Source organism: Leptonychotes weddellii, chromosome 9, assembly GCF_054177405.1.
Source record: "Leptonychotes weddellii isolate Sample4059 chromosome 9, ASM5417740v2, whole genome shotgun sequence".
Taxonomy (NCBI): Eukaryota; Metazoa; Chordata; class Mammalia; order Carnivora; family Phocidae; genus Leptonychotes; species Leptonychotes weddellii.
Window position 1 is genome coordinate 71,782,024 of NC_138377.1, and position 25,197 is coordinate 71,807,220.

The 25,197-nt window shown below is 35.6% G+C and overlaps 1 protein-coding gene across 3 annotated transcripts in view; it reads left to right on the plus strand.

The window, feature by feature from the left end:
* The window catches only part of SPRED1 (sprouty related EVH1 domain containing 1), a 121,053-nt gene extending 99,187 nt beyond the window's left edge, over positions 1-21,866 (plus strand). For 2 of the 3 annotated variants that reach the window (XM_081830871.1, XM_081830870.1), the window contains exons 6-7: positions 12,681-12,782; positions 15,901-21,866. In XM_081830871.1, the coding sequence (XP_081686997.1) occupies positions 12,681-12,782; positions 15,901-16,551 (753 nt within the window). In that variant the 3' untranslated portion in view covers positions 16,552-21,866. The remainder of the gene's footprint in view (positions 1-12,680; positions 12,783-15,900) is intronic. The other variant, XM_081830872.1, reaches the window with a different exon arrangement.
* Positions 21,867-25,197: the final 3,331 nt, after the last annotated feature.

Here is a 25,197-nt window from a genome sequence, read left to right on the forward strand (position 1 = left end):
TTACATTTCCTGCCTAAACTTGTTATTTTGCCATTTTCCATAAGGTCTGTTTGCTTAATAGAACCAAACTAGGCGTTGGGGAAAAAGTTGTTCCCTGGATAGAAATTTCTCCAACAGTGGGTAAGATCTTGGGCTTCAGATAAAGGCAGATCTAGTTTTAAATCTTGTCCTTTTAATTGACTTACAATTACAAAACTAATGCTCTCTGTCTTACTGTTTCCTCATATGTAAATATCAATAATAAAACTTACTCCCATAGTGTTATTTTAGGGGTTAAGGAAGATCATTCATTCATGCAAACATTGATATGTATATGGAATATATGCATATTAAAAATGTTAGAGTACCTACTATGTGCCAGGCCCTATTCTAAGCCCTGAGAATAGCTGTGAACAAGAAAGATATGAGCTCTAGCCTCATGAAGGATATAAATGCTAGTAGGGGAGATAGACTGTTAAACAAGTTAAACCAATAATATTTCAGATAGTAATAGTGCTATGAAACAAAGTAATGGGAAATAGAATAGTAGGAATATACAGGGAAATAAATAGACTAGCAGGAATTATACAGATCTATAAGATGACAGGGAAGATCCTCTGGGGAGCTATTTATTTATTTATTTATTTTTATTTTTTTATTTTTTTAAAGATTTTATTTATTTCAGAGAGAGAGAATGAGAGAGAGCACATGAGAGGGGGGAGGGTCAGAGGGAGAAGCAGACTCCCTGCCGAGCAGGGAGCCCGATGCGGGACTCGATCCCGGGACTCCAGGATCATGACCTGAGCCAAAGGCAGTCGCTTAACCAACTGAGCCACCCAGGCGCCCATCTCTGGGAAGCTATTTATATGGAGATATGAATAATACCAAAACAAAACATAATAGCCATATGAAAATCCAGGGGTGAAGGGTGGGATATCCAAGCAGGAGCTTGGTATTTCAGAGAAACAGGCTGATGGAGCTGCAGTTTAGTGAGTAAAGGTGGTAATATACTGCAAGTTACAGTTAGAGAATTTGGTAGAGTTTGGATAGTGTAGGCTATTGGGAGGAGTAGGAATTTTGTTCTAGTTTCAGTGAGAAGCAATTGGAAGGTTTTTAATCTCCAATAAAGGTCCCATTTACATTTAAAAACATTATTATGGCTTCTATGTGGACAGTTAGGATGAGGTCATGAGTGGAATTAAGACCAATTTTGAAGCTATTGTTTTCATCCAGGTAAAAGACTTTGGTGATTTGGATTAGACAGAAATGATGAGAAATGGTGAGATAAGGGGTAAATTCTGGAAGGAAGAGCCAAAAAAGTCTTGATAATAGATTAGAGTCCAGGATGCCTTCTGAGTTTGAGGTCTAAGCAGTGGAATGAGTGATGGTGCCATTGTCTGAGATGGACAAGACTAGGACAGTTACCTCTGTCACCACCAATACAGTGCCGTTCCCACTTCCCACTCCTTTCGGCACAGAGTGAAAGACTTGCCTAATATCCAGAGGTTGTATGTTAGGACATGTAGGCTCTTTTATTCTGAATGATGTATGTCATGATTAAGTAAACTGTCATGATTATTTCATGGTGAAAAAAGATGGATCTTAAATCTTTCTTGTGATCAGATAGTCTTTAAATGTTTACTTAAGTTCTACTTTCCCCACTGGCCTCAGACTTTATAGCCCCTTTCACTTTCATGTTGGCCATTTTTCAAACACATTGGTCTTATCATCATCTATTGCTAGGGGTGTTTTTTCCTTCTCAGAAGATAAGACTCTTGTTTCTTTGATAGTGTTTGATTGTCTTAATTTGTTCTGTCAAACACATGAGTGTTCCCCCAGTACATTGACCTGCAATTTATATTGATATTCTTTACATTTTTCCCCTCTGATATCATGGTATATGAAGTGGCATAATGAAACCTGTTAGTATTTCTTATTCTTTTTTTTAAAGCCTGTTAGTATTTCTTTTTGATGTTTTTCATAAATTGAAAAAACATTACTGAAAGCAACACTTAGATTTCTGAGAATCATTCTGCTTTTACTTTGGAAGATGACTTTCATTCTCATATTTAATTATTTTCAGATTAGTTGTTGAAGTATTATATGTGTTTTCATGTTTACTAATTTTATGTGACCTCTGTAATTGTCTTGGGAAATCAAGAAGACTATTTAAGAATGAGATTTTATAGTCTTTTGGTGCTTCGCTAAGTGCTTTTGATTCTAATATTTCATTTGAGCAGAGCTAGTATCTTTAGTTTTTGTCAGTGAAGAAATTCATGCATAGAATCATTAAGTACCTGAACAGTCACTAGATTAATACTTGCTGAATTGTTAGAATTCTAAGGTTATTTACAAATGCTAAATGTTTCTTCTACCTCCTTCCTCTTCTCCTCCTTTTCCTTTTTATTCTAGCTCAGATTAAAATACTGCCTTTTATGTTAATCAGGCAGTTTTATATTTCATTAAATCTGTAAGTATGGCTTGTTAATCCTTATCATAGCTGGTCCCTACTGTATGCTGAGTACTGTTTAAAGCACTTACATAACTAATATTGATCTTCACAACAACCTGTATGACAAACTGCCTCATTTGGGGGATAGAAATTATCCATAGTTTACTCATGTTTTTGTCTAAGTTTACTATGAAATTTTATAAGAAATGCAAGAAAAATTAATTGGTACAAGAAAGAAAAAAGTAATTTTAAGCCAGTTTTACTTTGAGAAAAAATAATAGCAAAAATAGAGGCTGAAAATAGTTTGCATACCTTTTCCAGGAATTTGGAATCAAAGGAATCCATCTGGAATCATATTTGCTCATCAACATCTAGGCATCCTAGGAAATAAGATAGTTAAGATTGAGGATATCCAGTTTAACACCTTTAAATACAAAATATGTTCCAATATCTTCAGTGATGGGCAGAAAAACTCACCAGTGGAGGAGAGTGGATATATGTACATCCTGAGGTAGGCCCGTGATTGATATAGTTGAGCAGTGAGAAAAAACTTGATGAAGGTAACACAAAGTTATCATCCCAGACCCTGGGAATTTATTTGGCCTACCTATTTTGGCTGAGGAAAGTATAAGCTACTCTTTTGACTGATGGGAGGGAAAAGAACTGAGCCCTTCTCCCAAAATGACAATGATGATAGTGGTGGAGTGGTTGAAGAATGTAGTCGCCATGCAGAAAACTGTAAAATAGTGCTAGGTAACTGCAGAGAGGGAAGTAAACAACACTTGGCAGGCAGCTCTTAGCATGGGGATTTTGAACATGGCTTCTGGAGCCAGACTATTAGGGAGTTGAATTCTAGCTTCTTTACATTTTTTTCTTTACAACTTTACAACTTTTTTTTCTTTACAACTTTACAACTTTTCCTTATCTCCAAGATTGATGTGACATAGAGAAACAAGGGTTATGTTTTATGAGTTTGTATAACTAGACATTTAATTACACATTTTCTGATGTTAAAATAAGTGAACTCAGTTTATTAGGGATTAGAATAGAGTAGGTATTCTCCTTTAAAGCTACAGTAGAGGGGCGCCTGGGTGGCTCAGTCGGTAAGTGTCTGCCTTTGGCTCAGGTCATGCTCCCAGGGTCCTGGGATCGAACCCCACATCGGGCTCCCTGCTCGGCGGGAAGCTTGCTTCTCCCTCCCCCACTCCCTCTGCTTGTGTTCCCTCTCTCGCTATGTATCTCTTTGTCAAATAAATAAATAAAATCTTAAAAAAAAAAAGCTACAGTAGATATTAGCTATGCATTTAATAAGTAATTACAGAAGTTTCTTAACAGGATTAATGTACACTTGCATTTGGCACAGTCCTGTTATAGTGGTATACCATTTGTCCATTTGGATGTCACCCAATTGGCCTCACAGAGGAATTTCCCATATTACAGAATCTGGCCTTAAACTTGAAGGTCAGAAACTAAATTTTGTCAGGATGTTAAGACTGGAGTCCTCTTTCATGATGTAAAATAATCAAATTTAAGAAAAATGGTTTATAAAAATTAGAATGTAAAATTTAAGCCATCATGTGGACTGTAGTACTAGTGGTAGCTTGTTTAGTACATTGTCTACATAAAATAGATCTTCATAAGATATTAGATCATTGCCAAAATCTAGCTTCATGCGAATATGCTCAACAGAGTACTTACATGCTTTGAATGTTTAATTGCCTTTGACTGGATAGCTTGATGGATCCTTCTCTACAGCAGAACAGTCTTGCCAAAAGGACTAGACTGTTTCCTTGCTGTCAGGAAATATGAAGAGTCTGAGATTTTTATCCTGGCTAACAGGTTAACCTGCCAGTTGTATGGATGCTGACAGAAGACAAGACTGGTAGATGAGAGACAAAGGTCATTATTACTCACAGCACAATAAAGTAGCGTGAGCTTCATGTTTGTGCTGGTCTCCTGGCCTTCCAACTCCCATGGGGATGACGCTGAGCTGCTCAGGTAGATGTTGCACACTCAGTGGGTTTGCATCACAGCATTGGAACCGTGGGCTTAGGGAACCCAAAGTCTTTTATAAAGGACAGTAAGTTTTGCCTGACTTTTGCCAGGGAGGGAGACAGTGTCATAGTCATATACTGGATACTCAACAAACATAACTGAAAACTGGGAAGACACTATGTTTCAGTGGTCTCACTTTACACACATCTTTGCATAGAAATAGTCTGAAACAAAGGCAAACAGTGCCTCTCCTCACTAGGTCTGCAGAAATGAGACCTAAGGAGAATTATTACCTAATACTAGCTGAAAAAACACTAGGTTTTTCCTCAAGTTATGCTTAGGTAGGCATTGTAAGTGTTTGTCTTTGACTCATTTTCAGTGCTTCCATGGGCTATTTAAATCCTTTTCATGGATAGGTACGTTCCTTGAAAATGCTAATGCTCTCAGTCAGGTATTAGGTCAGTTAGGTCTAATAGACCTAGAAGCTAGCATTATAGCTTTTACTCAATTTTGCTTACTTTCAAGTTCCTGAAGGTCATTTCATTGTGGACAAATAAAGCCGCATGTATCAATGAGCTTCTGATAGAAAATTTATGACGTATTTAGTACTTAGAAAGCAATATATATAATGAACACCTGAGAAACCAGCAAACAAAGAAATGAGCACCCCCAGTCCCATTCCCTTGCTTCATTCTAGAGGTAACCATTATCTTGGATTTTGTTTACTTTGCATTCCTGTGCTTTTCTTGGTAGCTCAACCACTTATTTCTTCTTCTTTGGCCAGTGGATATTTCAGTTGTTTCCATATTTTTGTTGTTATTAGGCATACTGCTAGTGCAAACTTTCTTCCAACTATTCATATGCAAGACTTTCTTCAGGGTGTATAGGAATGGGCTTTTGACATTGGTGTGTACAGAAGGCTCTGAACAAATTAGACAAATTAGTCTATAGGATTCATGTGCTCTATGAGTAAGAGATACTTACTGAGCATTTGCAAGATTATAGAAATAGCTGTGATTGTTCCTTTATAAAATGGTTTTAATTAAGTGGTCTTCTATGACCTTGTTCCTGAGTAATCTGAGTAATAAAATTTTCAGTGACATTTCTCCATTTTTAGTTTTATTTATGGGCAATATCTCTTCGCTGATGGTAGTTTTTCACTCTCTTTAAGGAGGTTTTGATGAATAGATATTCTAAATTTTAATGCAACTGAATTTATCATTCTTTTTCCTGATGGTGTTTCTACAAATTCCTCCCTATTTTTGTCTCAAAGGTTTTCTCCCTATTCTAAAAGTTTTAAATTTTTGTTTGTAACCCACTTCAAACTAATTTCTGTGGTAGTGATCCAATTTTATTTTTTCCATATAGATAATAGATAATTAATTGTTCCCACACCATTTATTGGATTCCTTCCCCCACTGATAAGCAGTGCCATATCTTCATATATCAAGTTGCATGTTTTGAATCCTTTTTTAAAATCTGATCAAATGCTTACTTCATTTTGTGTTTACTTCAGATCCCATTTTCTTCGTGACACCTTCCCAGACCATTGAATCCATGGTGATTTCTTCTCCTGTTAACTCCTGAATTCTTACACATTCCACCTTAAGTTATAATTACATAACTTTGTAAGCTTATGCTTTATCCTTTTACCCCAGTGAGGATAAGAACCATTTTTCTACTTTATCATGCTTTCCATAGTGCCTAGTATTATATATTTTTTAGGAAATCAAATATAGTTGCATACTGAAACTAAAAGGAAAACTGAATGGGAAATGTCAGCTCATAATTTTTCACACTATATAGAAATAGGTAGACATAGGAGGATGCATAATAAAGACAGGTTAGAGAAAGTAAACTCCATAATCCAGAAATTGTACTTCATCCCACATTAATCATTTAGTCCTTCCTCATAATTAAAATTGGAATGCTTCTGTTTCTCTTTATGGTCCTACTATGTGATTAAAGTGCTAAAGTAAAATTTTAAAACTGTAGGAAACAAGACTGGGAATGAAATAATTTATTTAAGTCCTTAACTATTTTATTTTCTTTTAGAGAGAGAGAGAAAGCATGAGCAGGGGGGAGGGGGAGAGGGAGAAGCAGACTCTAAGCAGGAAGCCTGATGTGGAACTTGATCCTGGGACCCTGGGATCATGACCTGAGCTGAAGGCAAACGCCTAACCAACTGAGCCACCCAGGCACCCCTGTCCTTAACTATTTTTATTAAATTTCTTTTTTGTTTAAGATACTACTAAGTAGGTGGTTCATGTTGGATATGCCCATTCAAATTCATTATTGAGTTGAAGTATACAAACTTTTTAATCCAGCAATTCTACTTTTAGGAATTTGTGATGCAGATATGCCTGGACATGTGTATTAAAAATAAATATAAAGATATTTGTTCACTTGTGTTTATAACAGCAAAAGCTGGGGAAAAGTCTGTGTATATTAATCAGACTAGTTAAATAAATTATTCATTCAATGGAATATTAAGATGCTATTAAGCTGCTATTAAAAGAAAAGCTATATGTATAAACAGAGAAGGGTATCTGTAATGTAACAAGTGTAAGGAAGCACTAAATTTTTAAAGATCCACATAAATGCAGACATACATGAGTGTGTGTGTAAATACATAGCCCCAAAGTGGAAAGTACAGTTATAACTGATGAACTTACTTTGACATACCATAAGCACCCAAAATCCGTAATTTACGTTTGGGTTCGGTTTTGGTGTTTTGCATTCTGTGGATTCAGACAAATGTGTGACATGTATCCATCATTATGGTATCATAGAGTTTTTTTATTGCCCTAAAAAATTCTTTGTGTTCCGCCTATTCACCTCTACTCCACTCACCAAAACACAACTCCTGGTAACTTACCTTTTTACTATCTTTATAGTTTGCCTGTATCAGAAAGTCATATAGTTGGAATCATAAAGTTAATATAGCCTTTTCAGATTGGTTTCCTTCACTTAGTAATATGTATGTAAAATTCGTCCATGTCTTTTTTTCTAAATATTGAATAATATTCTATTGTCTGGGTATACCACACTTTATCCTTTCACCTACTGAAGGCCATCTTGGTTGCTTCCAGGTTTTAGCACTTATGAATAAAGTTGCTATAAACATTGTTGTGCTTATTTTTGCCTGGACATAAGATTTTGAATCTTTTGAGTAAATATCAAGGAGCACAGTTGCTGGATCATATGGGAAGAATATGTTTAGTGTTATAAGAAATTACCAAATTGTCTTCCAAAGTATCTGTACCATTTTGAATTCCCACCAGCAGTCCTCTTGCTCCACATCCTTCCCAGCATTTGGCATTATCAGTGTTCTGAATACTGGCCATTCTACTAGTTGTGTAGTGGAATCTCATTGTTTTAATTTTCATTTCCCTGATGACTTAAGGTATGTAGCATCTTCTCATTTGCTTACTTTCCATTTGTGTATCTTCCTTGGTGAAGTGTCGAGATCTTGGCCCATTTTTTTAATTGGGTTGTTTTTTTATTGTTGGTTTTTAACAATTCTTTGTATATTTTGGATAACAGTCCTTTATCAGATATCTTTTACAAATATTTTCTCCCAGTCTGTGGCTTGTCTTCTTGTTATTTTCACATTGTATTTTGCAGAGCAGAAGTTTTTAATTTTAATGAAGTCCACCTTATGAGTTCTTTCTTTCATGGATTGTGCCTTTGGTGTTGTATCTCAAAAGTCATCCCCATTTCTCTGCATCCTCACCAACATCTGTCGTTTCCTGACTAGAGGGGAGGGGGGTAGGGGGATGGGTTAGCCTGGTGATGGGTATTAAAGAGGGCACGTATTGAATGGAGCACTGGATGTTATATGCAAACCATGAATCAAGGAACACTACATCAAAAACTAATGATGTAATGTGATTAACATAACAATAAAATAAATTTTTTTTTTTTAAAAAAGCCATCACCGTTACCAGGGTCATCTGTTCTGTTCCACTGATCTATTTGTTCTTTTGTATCCCCCACACTGTCTTGATTAATATAGCCTGGAAGTCAGGTAATGTCAGTCCTCCAGCTTTAATTCTCTTTCAATATTGTATTGGCTATTCTGGGTCTTTTGCCTCTTTCTATAAACTTTAGAATCAGTTTGTCAGTATCCACAAAATAATTTGCTGGGGGTTTACTTGGGACTGCATTGACTCTATAGACCAATTAGGGAAGAACTGACATCTTGACAATATTGAGTCTCCCAATCCATGAACATGGGGAATATCTCTGCATTTATTTTCTTTTATTTTGTTCATCAGCATTTTATAGTTTTGCTCATACAGATGTTATATACATATTTTGTTAGATGTATGCCCAAGTATTACATTTTGGGGAGTGCTAATGTGAATAGTACTGTGTTTTTAATGTCAAACTCTGTATGTTTATTGTTCATATATAGGAAAGTGATTGGCTTTTATATATAAATCTTGTATCCTGCAGCCTTTCTATAATTGTTTATTAGTTCTAGGAGTTGTTTTATCAGTTCTTTCAGATTTTCTACATAGATGATTATGTCACCTGTGAACAAGGACAGTTTTATTTCTTCCTTCTCAATCTATATACCTTTTATTTCCTTTTCTTGTCTTAGTGCATTAGCTAGACACTCTACCTTTGGATTTAATCTTCTTTTTCTAATTTCCTGTGGTCAAGACTTAGATTATTGATTTTAGGTCTTTCTTTCCTAATATATATATATGCATTTGATGCTATAAATTTCCCTGTAAACACTTCCTTCACTCTATCCCACAATTTTCATTTCTATTTAGTTCAAAATACTTCTTAATTTCTGTTGATTTCTTCTTTGATCTACATGTTATTTAGAAGTGTGTTGTTTTGTTTAATCTCCATATATTTGGGGATTTTTCACTTACCCTTTTGTTGCTGACTTCTAGTTTAATTCCTTTGTGGTCTAAGAGCAGACATTGTGTAATTTCTGTTCTTTTAAATTCATTAAAATCTGTTTTATGGGGGTGCCTGGGTGGCTCAGTTGTTAGGCGTCTGCCTTCAGCTCAGGTCATGATCCCAGGGTCCTGGGATTGAGCCCCGCATTGGACTCCCTGCTCAGTGGGACACTTGCTTCTCTCCCTCTCCCACTCCCCTTGCTTGTGTTCCCTCTCTCACTGTGTCTCTCTCTGTCAAATAAATAAAATCTTAAAAATAAATAAATAAAATAAAATAAAATCTGTTTTATGGCCCAGAATGTGGGCCATAAATGTCTTGGTTAATGTTCATGTGAGCTTGAGAAAATATGTATTCTGCTATTGTTCAGTAGTCTGTAGATGTCAGTTATATTCACTTGATTGATGGTGTTGAGTTCAGCTAGGTTCCTAATGATTTTCTGCCTGTTGGATCTGTCCATTTCTGATTGAAGGGTGTTGAAGTCTCCAGCTGTGGTAATAGGTACATCTCTTTCTCCTTGCATTTCTATCAAGTTTTGCCTTGTGTAATTTAATGCTCTGTTCTTAAGCACTACACATTAAGGATTGCAGGTCTTAGAAAATTAATCTCATAACATTATGTAATGCCCTCTTTATTTTTTTTAAGATTTAATTTATTCCTTAGAGAGAGAGAGGACGCACAAGCAGGAGGAGAGGCAAAGGGAGATGGAGAAGCAGGCTCCCTGCTTGATGTGGGGTTTGATCCCAGGACCCCAGGATCATGACCTGAACCAAAACGCAGATGCTTAACCGACTGAGCCACCCAGCTGCTCCTTAATGCCCCTCTTTATGACCAATAACTTTCTTTGCTTTGAAGTCTGCCTTGTCTGAAATGAATTAAATTTGCTTTCTTTTGATTAGTATTAGCATAGTGTATTATTCTCTCTCCGTTTACTTTTACTCTATATGTGTCTTTATACTTATAGTACGTTTCTTGTAATTGGGTCTTAACTTTTTTATTCATTCTGGCAGTCTGTATTTTTTAATTGGTACCTTTAGGGCATTAACATTCAAAGTGATTATCAATACAGTAGGATTAATATCTATCATTTTTTTTACAGTTTTCAATTTGTTGCCCTTGTTCTCTGTTTCTTTTTGTCTTTCACTTTCTGTTTTTTGTGGTTTCGTTCAACATTTTATATGTTTTATTTTCTCTCCTTTTTAGCATATAAGTTATATTTGTTTGTTTTTACCTTTTTTTATGGTCGCCCTGTGGTTTGCATCTGTGTCCATTTTCAAAGAACACTAAATCACTTTACAGGTATTGGGATTACCTGATAATAACAAAATAATCCTAACTCCTCCTTCCCATCTCTTATATCATTACTGTCATTTATTTCACTTTATATATGTGAGTATATATGTATATATATAATCATACATGAATGAATACATTGTTACTATTTTTGAATAAGCTATTCTCTGTTAGCTCAATTAAGAATAAGAAAAATTAAAATTGTATTTTATTGTGAAAAATTATTTTATTCTTTCCTCAGTGCTCCTTTACTCTTATGTAAATCTGAGTTTCTGATCTGTATTATTTTCCTTCTCTCTAAAGAATCTCATAACATTTCTTATAAGGCAGGTCTACTGGCAACAAATTTCTTCAGTTTTTATTTGCCTGAGAAAGTCTTTATATCTTTTTTGAAGTTTGTTTGCTTTTTGACAAGGTACAGAATTGTAGGTTGACAGATTTTTTCTTTCAACACTTTAAATATTTTACTCCACTCTCTTCTTTCTTACATGGTTTCTGAGGAGAAGTCAGATGTAATTCTTTGCTCTTGTATAAGTAAAGAATTTTTTTGTTGTTCATTTTTCAGGATTTTTTCTTTATCTTTGAGTTTTTATAGTTTGAAAATATTCTTAGGTGTAGTATGTTTTTTGGCATTTATCCTGCTTGGTGTTCTTTGAGTTTCCTGGGTCTGTGGTTTGGTGTCTGGCATTAATTTAGGTAAATTCTCAGTCATTACTATTTTAAATAGCTCAGAGATTTTTTTCCTCAGTCATGTCCAGTCTAATAAGTTCAGCAAAGGCACTCTTCATTTCTCTTAATGTTTGTGAACTCTAGCATTTCTTTTGGTTCCTTAGTAGAATTTCTATCTCTTTCCTTGTATTGCTCATTTGTTCTTGCATGCTGTCTATCCATTAGAGCTTTTAGCATATTAATCATAGTTGTTTTAAATTCCTAGTCTGCTAATTCCAACATCCCTGCTATATGTGGTTCTGATGCTTGTTCTATCTTTTCAAATTGCGTTTTTGCCTTTTAGTATATTTTACAGTTTTTTTTTTTTTCCTTAATAGCTACACATGATGTACTGGGTAAAAGGAACTGCTAGAAATAGGCCTTTAGTATGTGGTGGTGAGGTGTGGTGGGGTGGGGAAGCATTCTGTAGTCCTATGATTAGGTCTCAGTCTTTTAGAATGAGCCTGTGCTTCTGGACTGTTAACTCCACAAGTATTTCGCAGTTTTTTCTAACTTTTTAGTTGGGTCAGCTGGTTAGAGTTGACTAGAGTTGGCTCTTTGTCTTCTCCTAGGTCAGGTAGGCTCTAATAATATCCTAGGTCAGGCTCTGGTTCACTAGTTTCCTCCTGAGGGCAGACCTTTTTAAAAAAAAACAAACCAAAAACCAGAGTATTCTGGCATAGTTAAAAAATGGTTCCTTTTCCCATCCCCCTTCTGGAAGCATGCAAGGATTTTTCTGATACTTACTGCAAGAACTTGGTTGAGCTCCTGGTGGAGGTAAACACAACAAAAATTTGGGAGCTTCACTATGACTGGGTCCACTTAGAGTTTTTAACTCAGTATATACACTGAGCTCTGGCAACTCATCAATTATAGTTCAGGTTTTCCTACCTCAGCACTGGTTTCTATGGGAATTTCCCCTCATGAATCTGCTCTAGTGGGCTGTGACTCCCTTTATTTTCCTGTCTGTCTCCAATCTTGGAGGCAGGGGTTTGCACTGTGTCCTCCTCTCTCTTATGGATCTGAGAAGAGTTGGTCATATTTTTTCTATTTAGGTTTTTTACTTGTTAGGACAGAGTGGCAATTACTAAGTTCCTTACATGCAGAATCAGAAACCAGAAGTTCGTGTTACTTTCGAAGTTAAAAATTTAAATGTGTAAGGAATCGCCTAAGTTTAAATAATAGGATAATTCAAATAATGCTTTTTATTAAAACTATTTTGAAAGGCTTCACTACTAACAGGCTATGAAGTTTTGGAATACACACTGCATATAATTTTATTAAAAATAAATACATTCTCTTGTCACTTAAGTAGAAATTGTTTATATTTTAGATAACGTTCAGTCATCCGGGCCTAGACAGTCAGAGCAGAAGTATAGAATATGTACAACGACAAATATCCAAGGAATGTGGAAACCTAAAATCCCAAAATAGGGTAAGTGATCTTAGTTATCTTCTTTTTTTGTTGTTGTTGTTTTGTTTTTAGTGTTTTTATTTTTATTTTTTTTAAGATTTTATTTGAGAGAGAGAGCACAGGCAGGGGCAGAGGGAGAGGGAGAAGCAGACTCTCCGCCTAGCAGGGAGCCTGATGCAGGACTCGATCCCAGGACCCTGGGCTCATGACCTGAGCCTAAGGCAGACGCTTAATGACTGAGCCACCCAGGCACCCCTTAGTTTTATCTTCTGATATAGACTATAACTAATTAAAATATAAGTGAAATTTTTTAGTCTCCATGTAGCTGAATTATACTAGAAATTTTTTTTTCATGTGTACCTTTGCTACATATATAATTATAAACATTATTAAATTCCATCCAAGTTTCTGGTTTGAGTCTGGGGATTGCCACTGTGTATTTATCACCGAATAAAGCCAATAGGAATTATATACTGGTAATTTAATAGACTGTATCCATCATTCCACCTTTAGCCCAGATCTGGAGGTTTTTTTTTAGCCCCAGTTCCATAATATCTTGAGAATGGAAGTTTGCCTCAACCTGGATCAGATGCTTTCCTGTAGACCAGTCACTGTGTCCAGGGACTAGGACTGGGAGATACAAATGTGACTACAAGAAGCCCGCTTATATAGGTAAAGGGAAAGGTCATTTTGATTTAGACCCCATTTGATTTATCCCCAAAAAGATATAATTTGCTCCTGGGCCTCAGGAAGACAATATACCCAGAAAGCGTGTGGGAGAAGGAGGAAGGAGAGGGAATGAGAACAAGCAGGTGTAGTGTGTTTTAAGTCATTTTCAGAGACTATATAGCCAAGCTATATACATGTGTGTCTGTGTATTGGTTTGCTAGGGCTATCATAACAAAGTATCAGATGGAGTGGCTTGAACAAAAAAAATTATTTTCTCACAGTTCTGGAAACTGGAAGTCTAAAATCAAGATGTTGGCACATTTGGTTTCTTCTGAAGCTTCTCTTCCTGGCTTGTAAATGTCTACTTTTTGGCCATGTCCTCATATGGTCTTCCTTTTGTACACCCACATTTCTGGTGCCTCTCTGTATGTCCAAATTTCCTTTCCTTTTCTTTCTTTCCCTTTTTTTTTTTAAAGATTTATTTATTTATTTTAGAGAAAGAGTGAGAGAGAACACGTGTGAGCAGGGGGAGGGGCAAAGGAAGAGGGAAAGAATCTCCAGCAGACTCTTGGCTGAGCACAGAAATCCCACGACCCCAAGATCATAACTGAGCTGAAATCAAGAGTCGGAGACTTAACCGACTGAGCCACGCAGGCCCCCCCAAATTTCCTTTTCTTAAAAGGATACCAGATTGTATTGAGACCCATCGTAAGGACCTTATCTTAATGTAATCACCTTTTAAAGGCCTTATATCCAAATGTTGTCACATTCTGAAGTATTGGTCTCAACATATGAATTTGGGAGTACACAGTTCAGCCCATAACATTCCGCCCTCTGGTTCTTCACATTCATCTCATCACAACAACCCAAAAGTTTTAACCCATTCTAGCATCAATTCTAAGTCCTGCATCTTTTCTAAGTACCCTCTAAGTTGAGTGTGGGTGAGATGCAGGGTGTGTTTCATCCTAAGGCAAAATTCCTCTCCACCTGGGAACCTGTAAAGCAAGACAAATTACCTGCTTCCAAAATACCAGGATGGGAAAGGCATAGAATAGATACTCCCTTTTGAAAAGGGAGAAATCTTAGAAAGAAGAAAGCAGTCATGAGTCCTAAGCAAGTCTAAAACCTAGCAGGGCAAGTTCTGTGAGATTTTAAGGCTTGGGAATAATCCTCTTTGGCTCTGGCTCAGTATTTTGTCCTATGGGCCCAGCAGAGTGGTGACCCCAAATCCTTAGCAGTAGTGGGTGATAGCCTCATACCCAAGGTTCCAGGTTTTCTGGCCCACTGAAACTGAGGAGAGAGCCTCACCCTTGGGATCATTCTTTCCTTTTCTTAAAGGATAACACATATTTTCAGTCAGAAAGCTCTATTTGCCAGTCCTGTAAATCCTAGAAGTCCAAAAAAGCTTTTCTTCGTTTCATGCTACCTCTGTTTCCTGTAGTCCTTTGTAGCAGCTTTGTAGCTGAGATAGTTGATTGGATTCAGGAATCACACCATAATCTCTTTATTATATGATTGGTTAGCCACACCTTTGGTATTCTCTCTAGAACATGCTTTCTCAATTTTTGCACTACCCATAGGCAAAGAATTTTCCAATTCTTCAAGATCTCCTTCCTTTTTGCTTAAAAATTTCTACTTAAGTTTATCCCTTTCCTCTCACATTTTAGTGTTAGCCATAAGGAGAAACTGAGCACCTTCAACACTTTGCTTAGAATCTCTGCCAAATATCCAAGTCCATCAGTCACAGGTTCTATCTTCCATAAGACGCTAACATACAGTTCATCCACATTCTTTACCAATTTAAAACAAGTATCACCTTCCCTCCAGTTTCCAACATGTTCTTCATTTCCATCTGAGCCTTCACCAGAAGCACATTTAATGTCCATATTTCTAACAATAGTCTCTTCAAGGCTTTTTGTAACATGAACCTCAAAACTCTTTTAACTTCTACCCATTTCCAAAGGCGTTTCCACGTTTTTACGTACTTGTTAACAGCAACACTCCAATTCTTGGTATTAGAATCTGTATGAGTCAGGGTTCTCCTGAGAAACAGAACCAACTAGTTATGTATATATACACAGAGAGAGATTTATTTTAAGGAATTGGTTCATGGAATAAGAAAGGTACATATGCAAAATATGCAGGTAGGCTAACAGGCTTGAGACCCGGGGAAGAGTTGCAATTCCATCCAAAAGCAGTCTGCTAGCAGAATTCTGTCTTGCTTGGGCTGGTCAACATTTATACTGTTAAGGCCTTCAACTAATTGATGAAGTCTGTCTATGTTGTGGAAGATAATCTACTTCATTCATAATCCACCAACTTAAAGATTGATCTCATCCAAGCAACCATCTTCACTTGAACATCCAGAATAATGTTTGATCAAATATTTGGGCACTGCAGCCCAGCCAAATTGACATATAAAATTAACCTTCACCGTTCTTATCGCCGTTTTCATCTCTCTCCTTTTTAGGTCCCTTTGAAATCAATCCGACATGTCAGCTTTCAAGATGAAGATGAGATTGTCAGAATAAACCCTCGAGATATCTTAATACGTCGTTATGCAGACTACAGACATCCTGACATGTGGAAAAATGACTTAGAGAGAGATGATACTGATTCCAGTATTCAATTTTCTAAACCAGACAGTAAAAAATCAGACTATCTATACTCTTGTGGGGATGAAACTAAGTTAAGTTCACTCAAAGACTCTGTGGTATTTAAGACACAGCCTTCCTCATTAAAATTTAAGAAGTCAAAACGAAGAAAAGAAGATGGTGAACGTTCCCGCTGCGTATACTGCCAGGAAAGGTTTAATCATGAAGAAAACGGCAGGGGAAAATGTCAGGATGCTCCAGACCCTATTAAAAGATGCATATATCAAGTTAGTTGCATGCTCTGTGCAGAGAGCATGTTATATCATTGTATGTCAGACTCAGAGGGAGATTTCTCTGATCCCTGTTCATGTGACACTAGTGATGACAAGTTCTGCTTGCGATGGTTAGCCCTAGTAGCTTTGTCCTTCATCGTACCATGTATGTGCTGCTATGTCCCTTTGAGAATGTGCCATCGTTGTGGCGAGGCGTGTGGGTGCTGTGGTGGGAAGCATAAAGCTGCTGGGTGAAAGGATCCCGTGCCAAAATGAGCTTAAAATCTTTGTTTCCAGGAATTAGCTGACTTGGATTTGTGGAAGCTTTTGGCAAGCAATAGGAAATCTTGCCTGGTATCATTGGGGCCACACGTGGAGGAAGCAGAACTCGTTAGTTCTTGGCATTTCACAAACGCTAGCCATGCCTAACTTTCTCCCTTCAGAGCATGGCATGTTTTGTTACAGGTTGTAAAGCGTATTTGCAAAAGGAAACCATTTCTGGTTATTGGCTATACAAAGTGAGCATAAAATATCCAACTTAAAAGGGATTAATTTTTGGCATTTTTGTATATTTATGCATTAGGTGATGGGACTTTTAAAGGTTTGAATTCATTAAGACATAAACTAAAAGTGCACTAGGGGACGGTTGTTTTCAATCTAAGAAAAGTTAACACTTGGGAATTGTAAGAAGTAAAATAAGTGCAACTAAATCATTTATTAGTTGTTTTTTGAAAGCGGTTTTATGTATAAATAACAAATGTTTATATTTAACTAAATATAAGGTACGAATTATCACATATTAAACTTTTCTTCCCCTTCCTAGTTCTGAAGTAGATGTACATATATCTACTGTCACATTCCATTATATTTTGAATATTTTACTCATCTAGTTAATAATGTTTTTATTCCATGTGAATGATTTGATATTTTCATCTTCATTTCCCTTTGGCTACAGTTTATATTGAGTTCTATCTGTACATTCTGGTAATCTAAAATCTTTAAAAATATTCTAATAGCCTTGAGTGACCAATTTTTTTTTTTTTTAAAGCACAGATGTAATTGTGTAATGTTCTGATGGGAACGTAACACTTATTTTTATATAAAAAGAGACTGAGTAAACATTATAGAAAAAAGTGAGGTTTTGGGGTTGTTTTGTTTTTTGTGGTATTCAACCAGCAAGTTGTTTTCTTTCAGAGTTTCCTCCTTCAAAAAATCACATTGCATTTACAAATGTTTTACAAGGCAAAAAGTGTAACTGGATAGTCCATGTAAAAGTTTCCTCCTGAGATCTCCATTTATCATTCTGCTAAACTAGAATATGTTCAGCTGTGTTAATTTTTTAGCTTAATTCTCAGTGCTTATTATTCACATAACAATAACTTTTCCCAGTTGCATTTTATTTTATTTAAACTTGCCAAAAGCAGAATTATTTTATGTTAAAGTATATACTAAACTATCCCAGGAAAGTATTTAATCCAACATTGTGAATGAAATATCTTGTACATATAATTTTATTTCTTTTGCAGAGCATTGTATTACTGGATGTTTTATTTACAAAGTAGTTGGATAAATGTTCCAACAAATTGTTTAAAGTAGTTGGGGTCAATTTGTCTGGTTGGTTTGTTTTTTTGTTGGTTTTTGTTTTTGTTTTTTTTTTGTCTAAGTGTTACATTAAAACTCTAACAAGTAAAGGGTTCTTTAAGAACATTCCCTTAGAGGGATAAAGTTGAGAAGTGTGCCTTTTTTTTTAATGGCTTGAAGTTTCAGAAGTGATAAAATTAAAATCACACTACCATTTGAAGCTCATTTCTATGCAGGTTTTAAAATGTCATTTATGTATTGTTCTTTTTACATATCACACTTAAGCTTGTGTTAGCTTTCTTCTTTTGCCCCAGATCAAACTGAACAATGTATATAACACTATCTGTCTGTAAAATACTTTTTTTAAGAAAGCATTTATATTTATATGACAGCTTGAACTGACAACATTGTGTATATAGATCATCTTGAAGTATTATTTCACATTGAAAAGAAGAAAAATATATTGATAACTATAGATGTTATGAAGAAGAGGTTATTTCTAGTTTTGTACTAAAAATCAATTGGATGAACTAAATCCAAAATATGACACTGTAGCAGCAGTTTTAAGACTTATTTTTACTGTTTATATAATTGAACACTGCTACACCAGATGATCTTCATCCCTGAAGTTTTCAGCTAAACTTGGTTTCCTAGAATAGACTGTTAACTTTCAAAATTACTTTTTATTGGTAAAATGGAAATATTGGTTTTCCTTGTGAATGAATTTTCATATTTGTAAGTGCTGAGTTCATAATTCAGGTTTGAGCAAGGTGTGAATAACTGAAGAAAATAACTTGCTGGCCCTATAGGAAAATGCTGTGGAAATGAACTGTGTATATACTTCTGGGAAGAACAAATTTAATCATTTCTTCTGTTAAGCACTAATCAGTATAGTGCAACTCCTGGTTCTGTACTGTATTTTATATGCAACATATATGCTTTAATATTTTAATGTTTGTGCATTAATATTTTCAATTTGTTTAACCACTTTGCTGCTAAGATTTTGCCATCCCATTCCCATTTTTTTCCTTTACAATTTTAAACAAGTTTCTTCATTAAAAACTATGGTGATGAAATGGTTTTTATTTCATCTTGGATCTTTATAGTTAACACACTCAGATTCCAAACCAGTCTAGAATACTACCTGATAATATAATGTTGTCTGAATCCCTCTGTGGAAATGTTCTCTTGAGTAAATTAGAGTTCTGTGGGGAAAAAAAGGATAGTTTAAATTTCTCATTCTTAAAACGTGTATAGGTATGTTCAGGAGCATTTTCTCCTGCATACAGACTTGGCACTGCCAACTGACTTTTCCTCTGAAACCTTTCTCTTTGCCTTTAATCTGGTAGTATAAGCAAATGGCTAAACCAGTTTAAGTAATAGTAAATATTGAAAATGAAATCATCTAGATGGCATAACAAGAAAGACTTTGGTCTGATGGCTTGTTGTGTTCAGAACTGATAGTTCTTAAATGATTTTTCTCCTGCCTTGACAGGGGAATCATTTGATTTCTGAACAAATATGAGGTATGGAACTTCAGCACCACCTACTGGATGATTTATAGACCAGAGACATGAGGTGGCATCAGGATCTGACAGGGTTCATCACTACTACCAATAAAAAGGGCTATTTAAGTAGTGGCCACCTCCAAACAGAGAAAGCAAGAGTAAGAAATATCTCAAAGGAACTGTAAAACAAACCTTTTCTCTAATGTGTCTTTTGGTCTCTGAAAGATTTTAAGCACTTTTTTCTTATATATCCTGTCTTAAAGTATTTATTGATCTTTGGAACTGGCAATCAAACTTAATGGATGTGCCGAAGCATTTATAAAACTAATTCTTTTAACCTGCAAAAGCCATTACCAAAATGGTATTCTAATTTTCCTCCCATTACTAGCCAGGGAGTCTTTTTAAAAAAATAAATAAACATCACCTATATTTGATCATGACAACTTCAGAGAGTGTGTGTATGTCTCTGGGATGATGTTGGGACAGGGGTTAAAATGTAAAGGGGAAAACTTGAAACTACCTATTTTCATTGGTTATTCAGCAGTGCCTAAAAAGAACTTTTGAAGTAATACAAACGCACTTTCAATTCATGTGTATAGTGCCATCTGATATCTTGGGTAAGTCTTGCTTTTTCTTTTCTTTTACTCACCACCCCACCCCCTTAATTGAATGCCACAGAGATGTTTTCTAATATCCATATAAGTCTTCAAAGTACAGGAAACATGTACTTTCCTCCAGATGGGCAATTTAAAGGATGTTTCCTTTGTTGAAATTTACTTTAGGCTTTGTGATTACTTTTTGGAATATGTGGGTGAGATTGGGTTTTTAATTTTAGCCCAAAGATGCATTAAGTAAGTGTAACATTTTTCTACATAAAACTTGGAAAACTTTAGTTACCTAGAAAACAGATTCTTCACTAAATATTCTCATTCTTAATTTGAACTCCAGGGTCATATTTCTAAGTAGAAGGGAAAGCACACTAGAAACTTACATTGTTGCACTTAAAAAAAATTGGTCTATGAACCATGATAATAATAGTACCATAAGGTACTATTGTTGACTCACTGTTTTGCAGTGAGTCAAAACATTAAGAAATCACAACCTGAGGTGATTTATATAAACCAAAAAAAAAAAAAAAAACAACCCCAACAACAACAAAAAAAGGGCTTTAAGGTATTAAGGTACTGTTTGCCTAGCAGCCAGGTGGTTATAAAACTTTCATATGCTTTGATACACTGATGTTAGCCATTGTTCCTGAAAGCTCCTTAAATTGCATAAGTTGCTAGTTTTGAAACTTTTCAAGAATAATCTAGTTGAAAAACCTTTGTATTAAAGATACACATAGATTTTTGTGAATATCGCCAGTATGTAGTGTCATTTGCTTTCTATTCTTGACCTCAAAAGTGCCTCACTTGTATATTCCATTAAAAGCTTGACTGCATTCTTTCTAATAAGCAATGAAAAATTGTTTAACTCATGTCATAATGTATCTCCTTAGATATAGTTGATTAGCTTGATAGTTTGGATATATAATGTAAATATGCATATATAAGTTTGTAACTGTTTTTGTTACATCATACCCATGTAATTGGACATATCAGATGATATAAGAATTTGTTTTAATTACCTGATTAAACCTATCATGAAATACAAAAGGACTTTTTCTTACTCTTCTAGAGGATAACAAACTGTCACATAAGATATAGTAATTACTCAAGGAGAAAGCAGTAGAAATGGACTTTTTTTTGGTCATTTTTTAAGGTACGTTTTTAACTGAAAGTTCATGTATATAGTCCATCTTATTGACACTTATTCACCTTTGATTGTATCCAGATTTTTTTAATGGTTGTTACCTATAAATAGGTAAATACAATAAATATAAACATGTTATATTTATTGGTTTGGGAACATGATATGCTAAATCTGGATTAAATGGTAATCCTTGAATGATATTGAAAAATTCTTAACCCAAGACTACTACTGATTTTTTGTGTGTCCTCCTCAGTTTCAGAGTTTCATTTGTAATATAAACAAAAATAACTAATATTCTAGATGAAAAATTAATAGGACAATACTCAAAAATCATAGCTTATTTCAACACCAGAGTAACTTTTGGATTACTGTATTAGTTATATTTACTTGAAGAATCAAGAATTAACTGTTCACCATGAATTATGAAATGTAGTCTCATGTGCTTATTTACAGGTTTTCAGAAATTTACTTTATATTCTTCACAATCAAGTTAATATCCACAAGTAAGTAGAATGATTTTTACATCAGAGAATTCAAACTAGGGTTTCTGCTTGGCCATCAGTATAGTGTCATGCTTACAGTGGTCCTGAAAGAAAAAAAACATTGGTATTAATAAAACTGGAGTTGACTCCTTTAAAATTAACTGCTTTAAGATTTGCAGTTTTATAGAGATCCTTTGAAATGATGGCTCAAAAAATATATTCATAATAAAAGTCTAACAAAATCATAGTTGAAATGGTGTTTTCTTTTGTCTATCAGGTTTTATTTTTGTTATGTAATATATTTTAAATGATCACTTTTTAGTTCTCAATCCCATAATGAAGTATTAATCTTCCTTTTTTTTTTTTTTTTACCAAAGAGGAGATTTAGGCTTCAAGAGGTTAAAAAATATTCCGAAGATCACATTAGGGGGCACCAGGATTTGAACCAAATTGCCTTACTTCAAAATCTATGCTTTTAGTTACAATACAATGTTGTATTTTGTTACACGGGTTACATATGTCCTTAACAGAATAACTTTATTATTCTGTTAAAATGAAATTTTATTTAAGCTGGAAAATTTTATAAGGGAATAACTTCTTAATTCCCACTCCTTTTTGTTTCAATTCTGGTTCCCCTATTCATCTATCTCACTAAGTTGTGGTGCGCTATCTGCATTATGGCATGTGGGGTTCCTTAAAGTTGGGAGAATAAGACTGTGGTACTACTTCAACATATCATCAAGATTTATCAGTTTGTGCTGGTCTAATATAAAGTATTGAAGACCTACATGTCCAGTGTGTGGTATTGTTCATTTTGCTCAATTGGATGGCATTTCCCTAAGGATTTTGAGGGATTCTTTTTCACCAAAGCAGTGATACTTCCTGTTGAGGCAGTATAAAACAATATTCTCAAATGAGTCTTCTCCTGGATTTTGGACTCTTTTTTTCAAACAGTGAGCCATTTGTATGTCAGCTATTCCACAAAGCCTGTCTTTGAACCCAAGTTGCATTTAGTGTCAGGGCTCCTTACACACATGTCAGGATGAGGTTAGTGTCCCCCTTCCCTCAAACTTAATTTTAACCTAGAAATAATTTACAGTAACCAAGAGGTTGTGTGCAATTTGAAAAGGACAGGAAGAACTCCAGAATTCCTAATATTGCAATAAGATCATTCTGGATGATAAAACTTAAGGAGACCTGTTTCATTTTCATTTCTATTAATTCTTAATTTTGCATTCAGATTGCAAGATACTAATTTAAATGATTTTTTTCTCTTTAGAATGTATTGTGATATAGAAGATCTTATGGATATTACTTGTCCAACATAAGCCCCTTTTGCCTCCGTATTTTCCTCCCTCTTTTTCCCTGTTACAGGAATGTCTCCAACCTCTCCAAATTCATGGAGGGGAAAAATACACGGAGAAGAAATTTCAGCAGTATATTATAATTCTTTTTAAAGTGCTTGTATTATTCCCAGGAATGACCAGCAAGCTTAAATGTGTGTTTTTCATCAGTAAGGGAAACAAGTGTTTGACTATCACTTAAGAGAAGACAAGTTGTATGAATTTGTGAATCCCTAGCTAGTTAACAGTTCTTATTAAAGTTCTTGTTAAATTTTCAAAGTGAAATGCACACAGATAGCATGATACTGCAAAATTCTAAGAAGGAAATAAGGATCCAAGCCAGATTAAGATTGCTGATAAAGTTGAGGTCACTGAAATTTTAGGACTGGGACTATACTAATCTCTCTTTAGAGATTCACACAGCACCCTTACTTTACAAATTTAGAAACAGGCCTAAGGAGGTTAAGACATTAATGCAAGGTCATTCACTCATTTAATAACACAGCCTGCATTTTTAAACCCATACACCCTACTGCCTGAAGTGTATCTCTTGCAGGCACTTCAAATTCAGTAAGTGCCAAACTAATATCCCCCCATTCCTCAAACCTTTTTTTCTCTTCTCTGTCTTGATGGATAGTGACACCACTGTGTTTGCAGTAGTCTTAACAAGAAACCTGGTCATCATCAACTTCTCATTTTCTCTTACTTTTTACCATTAATTCTCAGTTTTGTACAGTTCTATTTCCTACATGTCTCTCAAATCTGTGTTCCTCTATCCTCACTGCTGCTATCCTAGTACAAGTCATGTCAGTACTGATGCTGGGGATTAGGCATTGAGTCACTTGTACATTTTTATATTTAACAAAGGATGGTCTATATTTTAAATATCATTGGAAGATGAAAGCACTTTAGACTACAACAAGAGGGTGATAAAAAGTGGACATCTTCAGACTGAGATATACCCAGATTCAGACAAAAGAAATGGTTTATGGTGAGATTGAGGGATCAAGTGATGATAGTGACTTTGAAGAACAGTTCAACTGCACGTAGGACCAGTTAGGGAATTAAGAGCAACTTGAACTGTAAGGTACAAACTTAAAAAATGATAAGCTTTAAACTGTATGTTCACCTTTCCTTAAAGCCATTCTTCCCCCTCCGTCTACCCCCCCCCCCCCCAGTAATATAAGCTTGTCAATTTGTGGTGGTGGTGGTTGTTTTCTAAGAGCTTAGGTAAAAGAAGAGTCCATTGCAGGAAACCTTTGAGATCCTATTGCTGATAGCATTGTAAGCAAATCAGTAGCTCCATAAGCAAATCAGTAGCTCCATAATCAGGTGAGCCCATATTCGAAAGGGTTTCTTTGCTTTTTACAACTTGTTTTTCCCTAAGGAAACATCAAAAGTAGCCTACTTGGTACAGATTTCCCTTTTGAAGGTCACAGGGTCATGTCTCCAGGCAAGGCTGACTACTTAAAGGGTAAATGGGACAGAGCCATCCCGGTTAAAGGAAGAGCAAATGCAAAGGCTCCCAAAAGAAAGGAGCTTGGCTTGTTGAAGGACAGCAAGAAGGTTAGTATGACTAGAGTGGGCAGAGAGCAAGAGCTCATGAAAGGAGAAAAAGTCACAGAGATAGCAAGTGTCAGATCTTGTGGGAACTTGAAGCTCATGGGAAGGATTTCTGGTTTTATTATGTGGGTGACAGAAATCCACTGGAAGACTTTGAAAGGGAAATTTAATGATCTGCCTGCTGTGACTTTTGTGGGGATGGGGGTGGGTGGGAGGAGCAGAGGGAGAAATAGACTCGCTACTGAGCAAGGAGCCTGATGCAGGGCTTGATCTCAGGACCCTGAGATCATGACCTGAGCCAAAGGCAGACACTTAACTGACTGAGCCACCCAGGTGCCCCAGTGAATTTTTTATTTTTTTTGTTTTTTGTGTCTTCTACACTTTCATGAAGATTTTATTTTTTAAATTTAATTTTATTATGTTATGTTAATCACCATATATTACATCGTTTTTGATGTAATGTTCCATGATTCATTGTTTGCATCTAACACCCAGTGCTCCATTCAATACGTGCCCTCTTTAATACCCATCACCAGGCTAACCCATCCCCCACCCCCCTCCCCTCTAGAACCCTCAGTTTGTTTCTCAGAGTCCGTAGTCTCTCATGGTTCATCTCCCCCTCCGATTTCCCCCCCTTCATTTTTCCCTTCCTACTCTCTTTTTTTTTTTTTT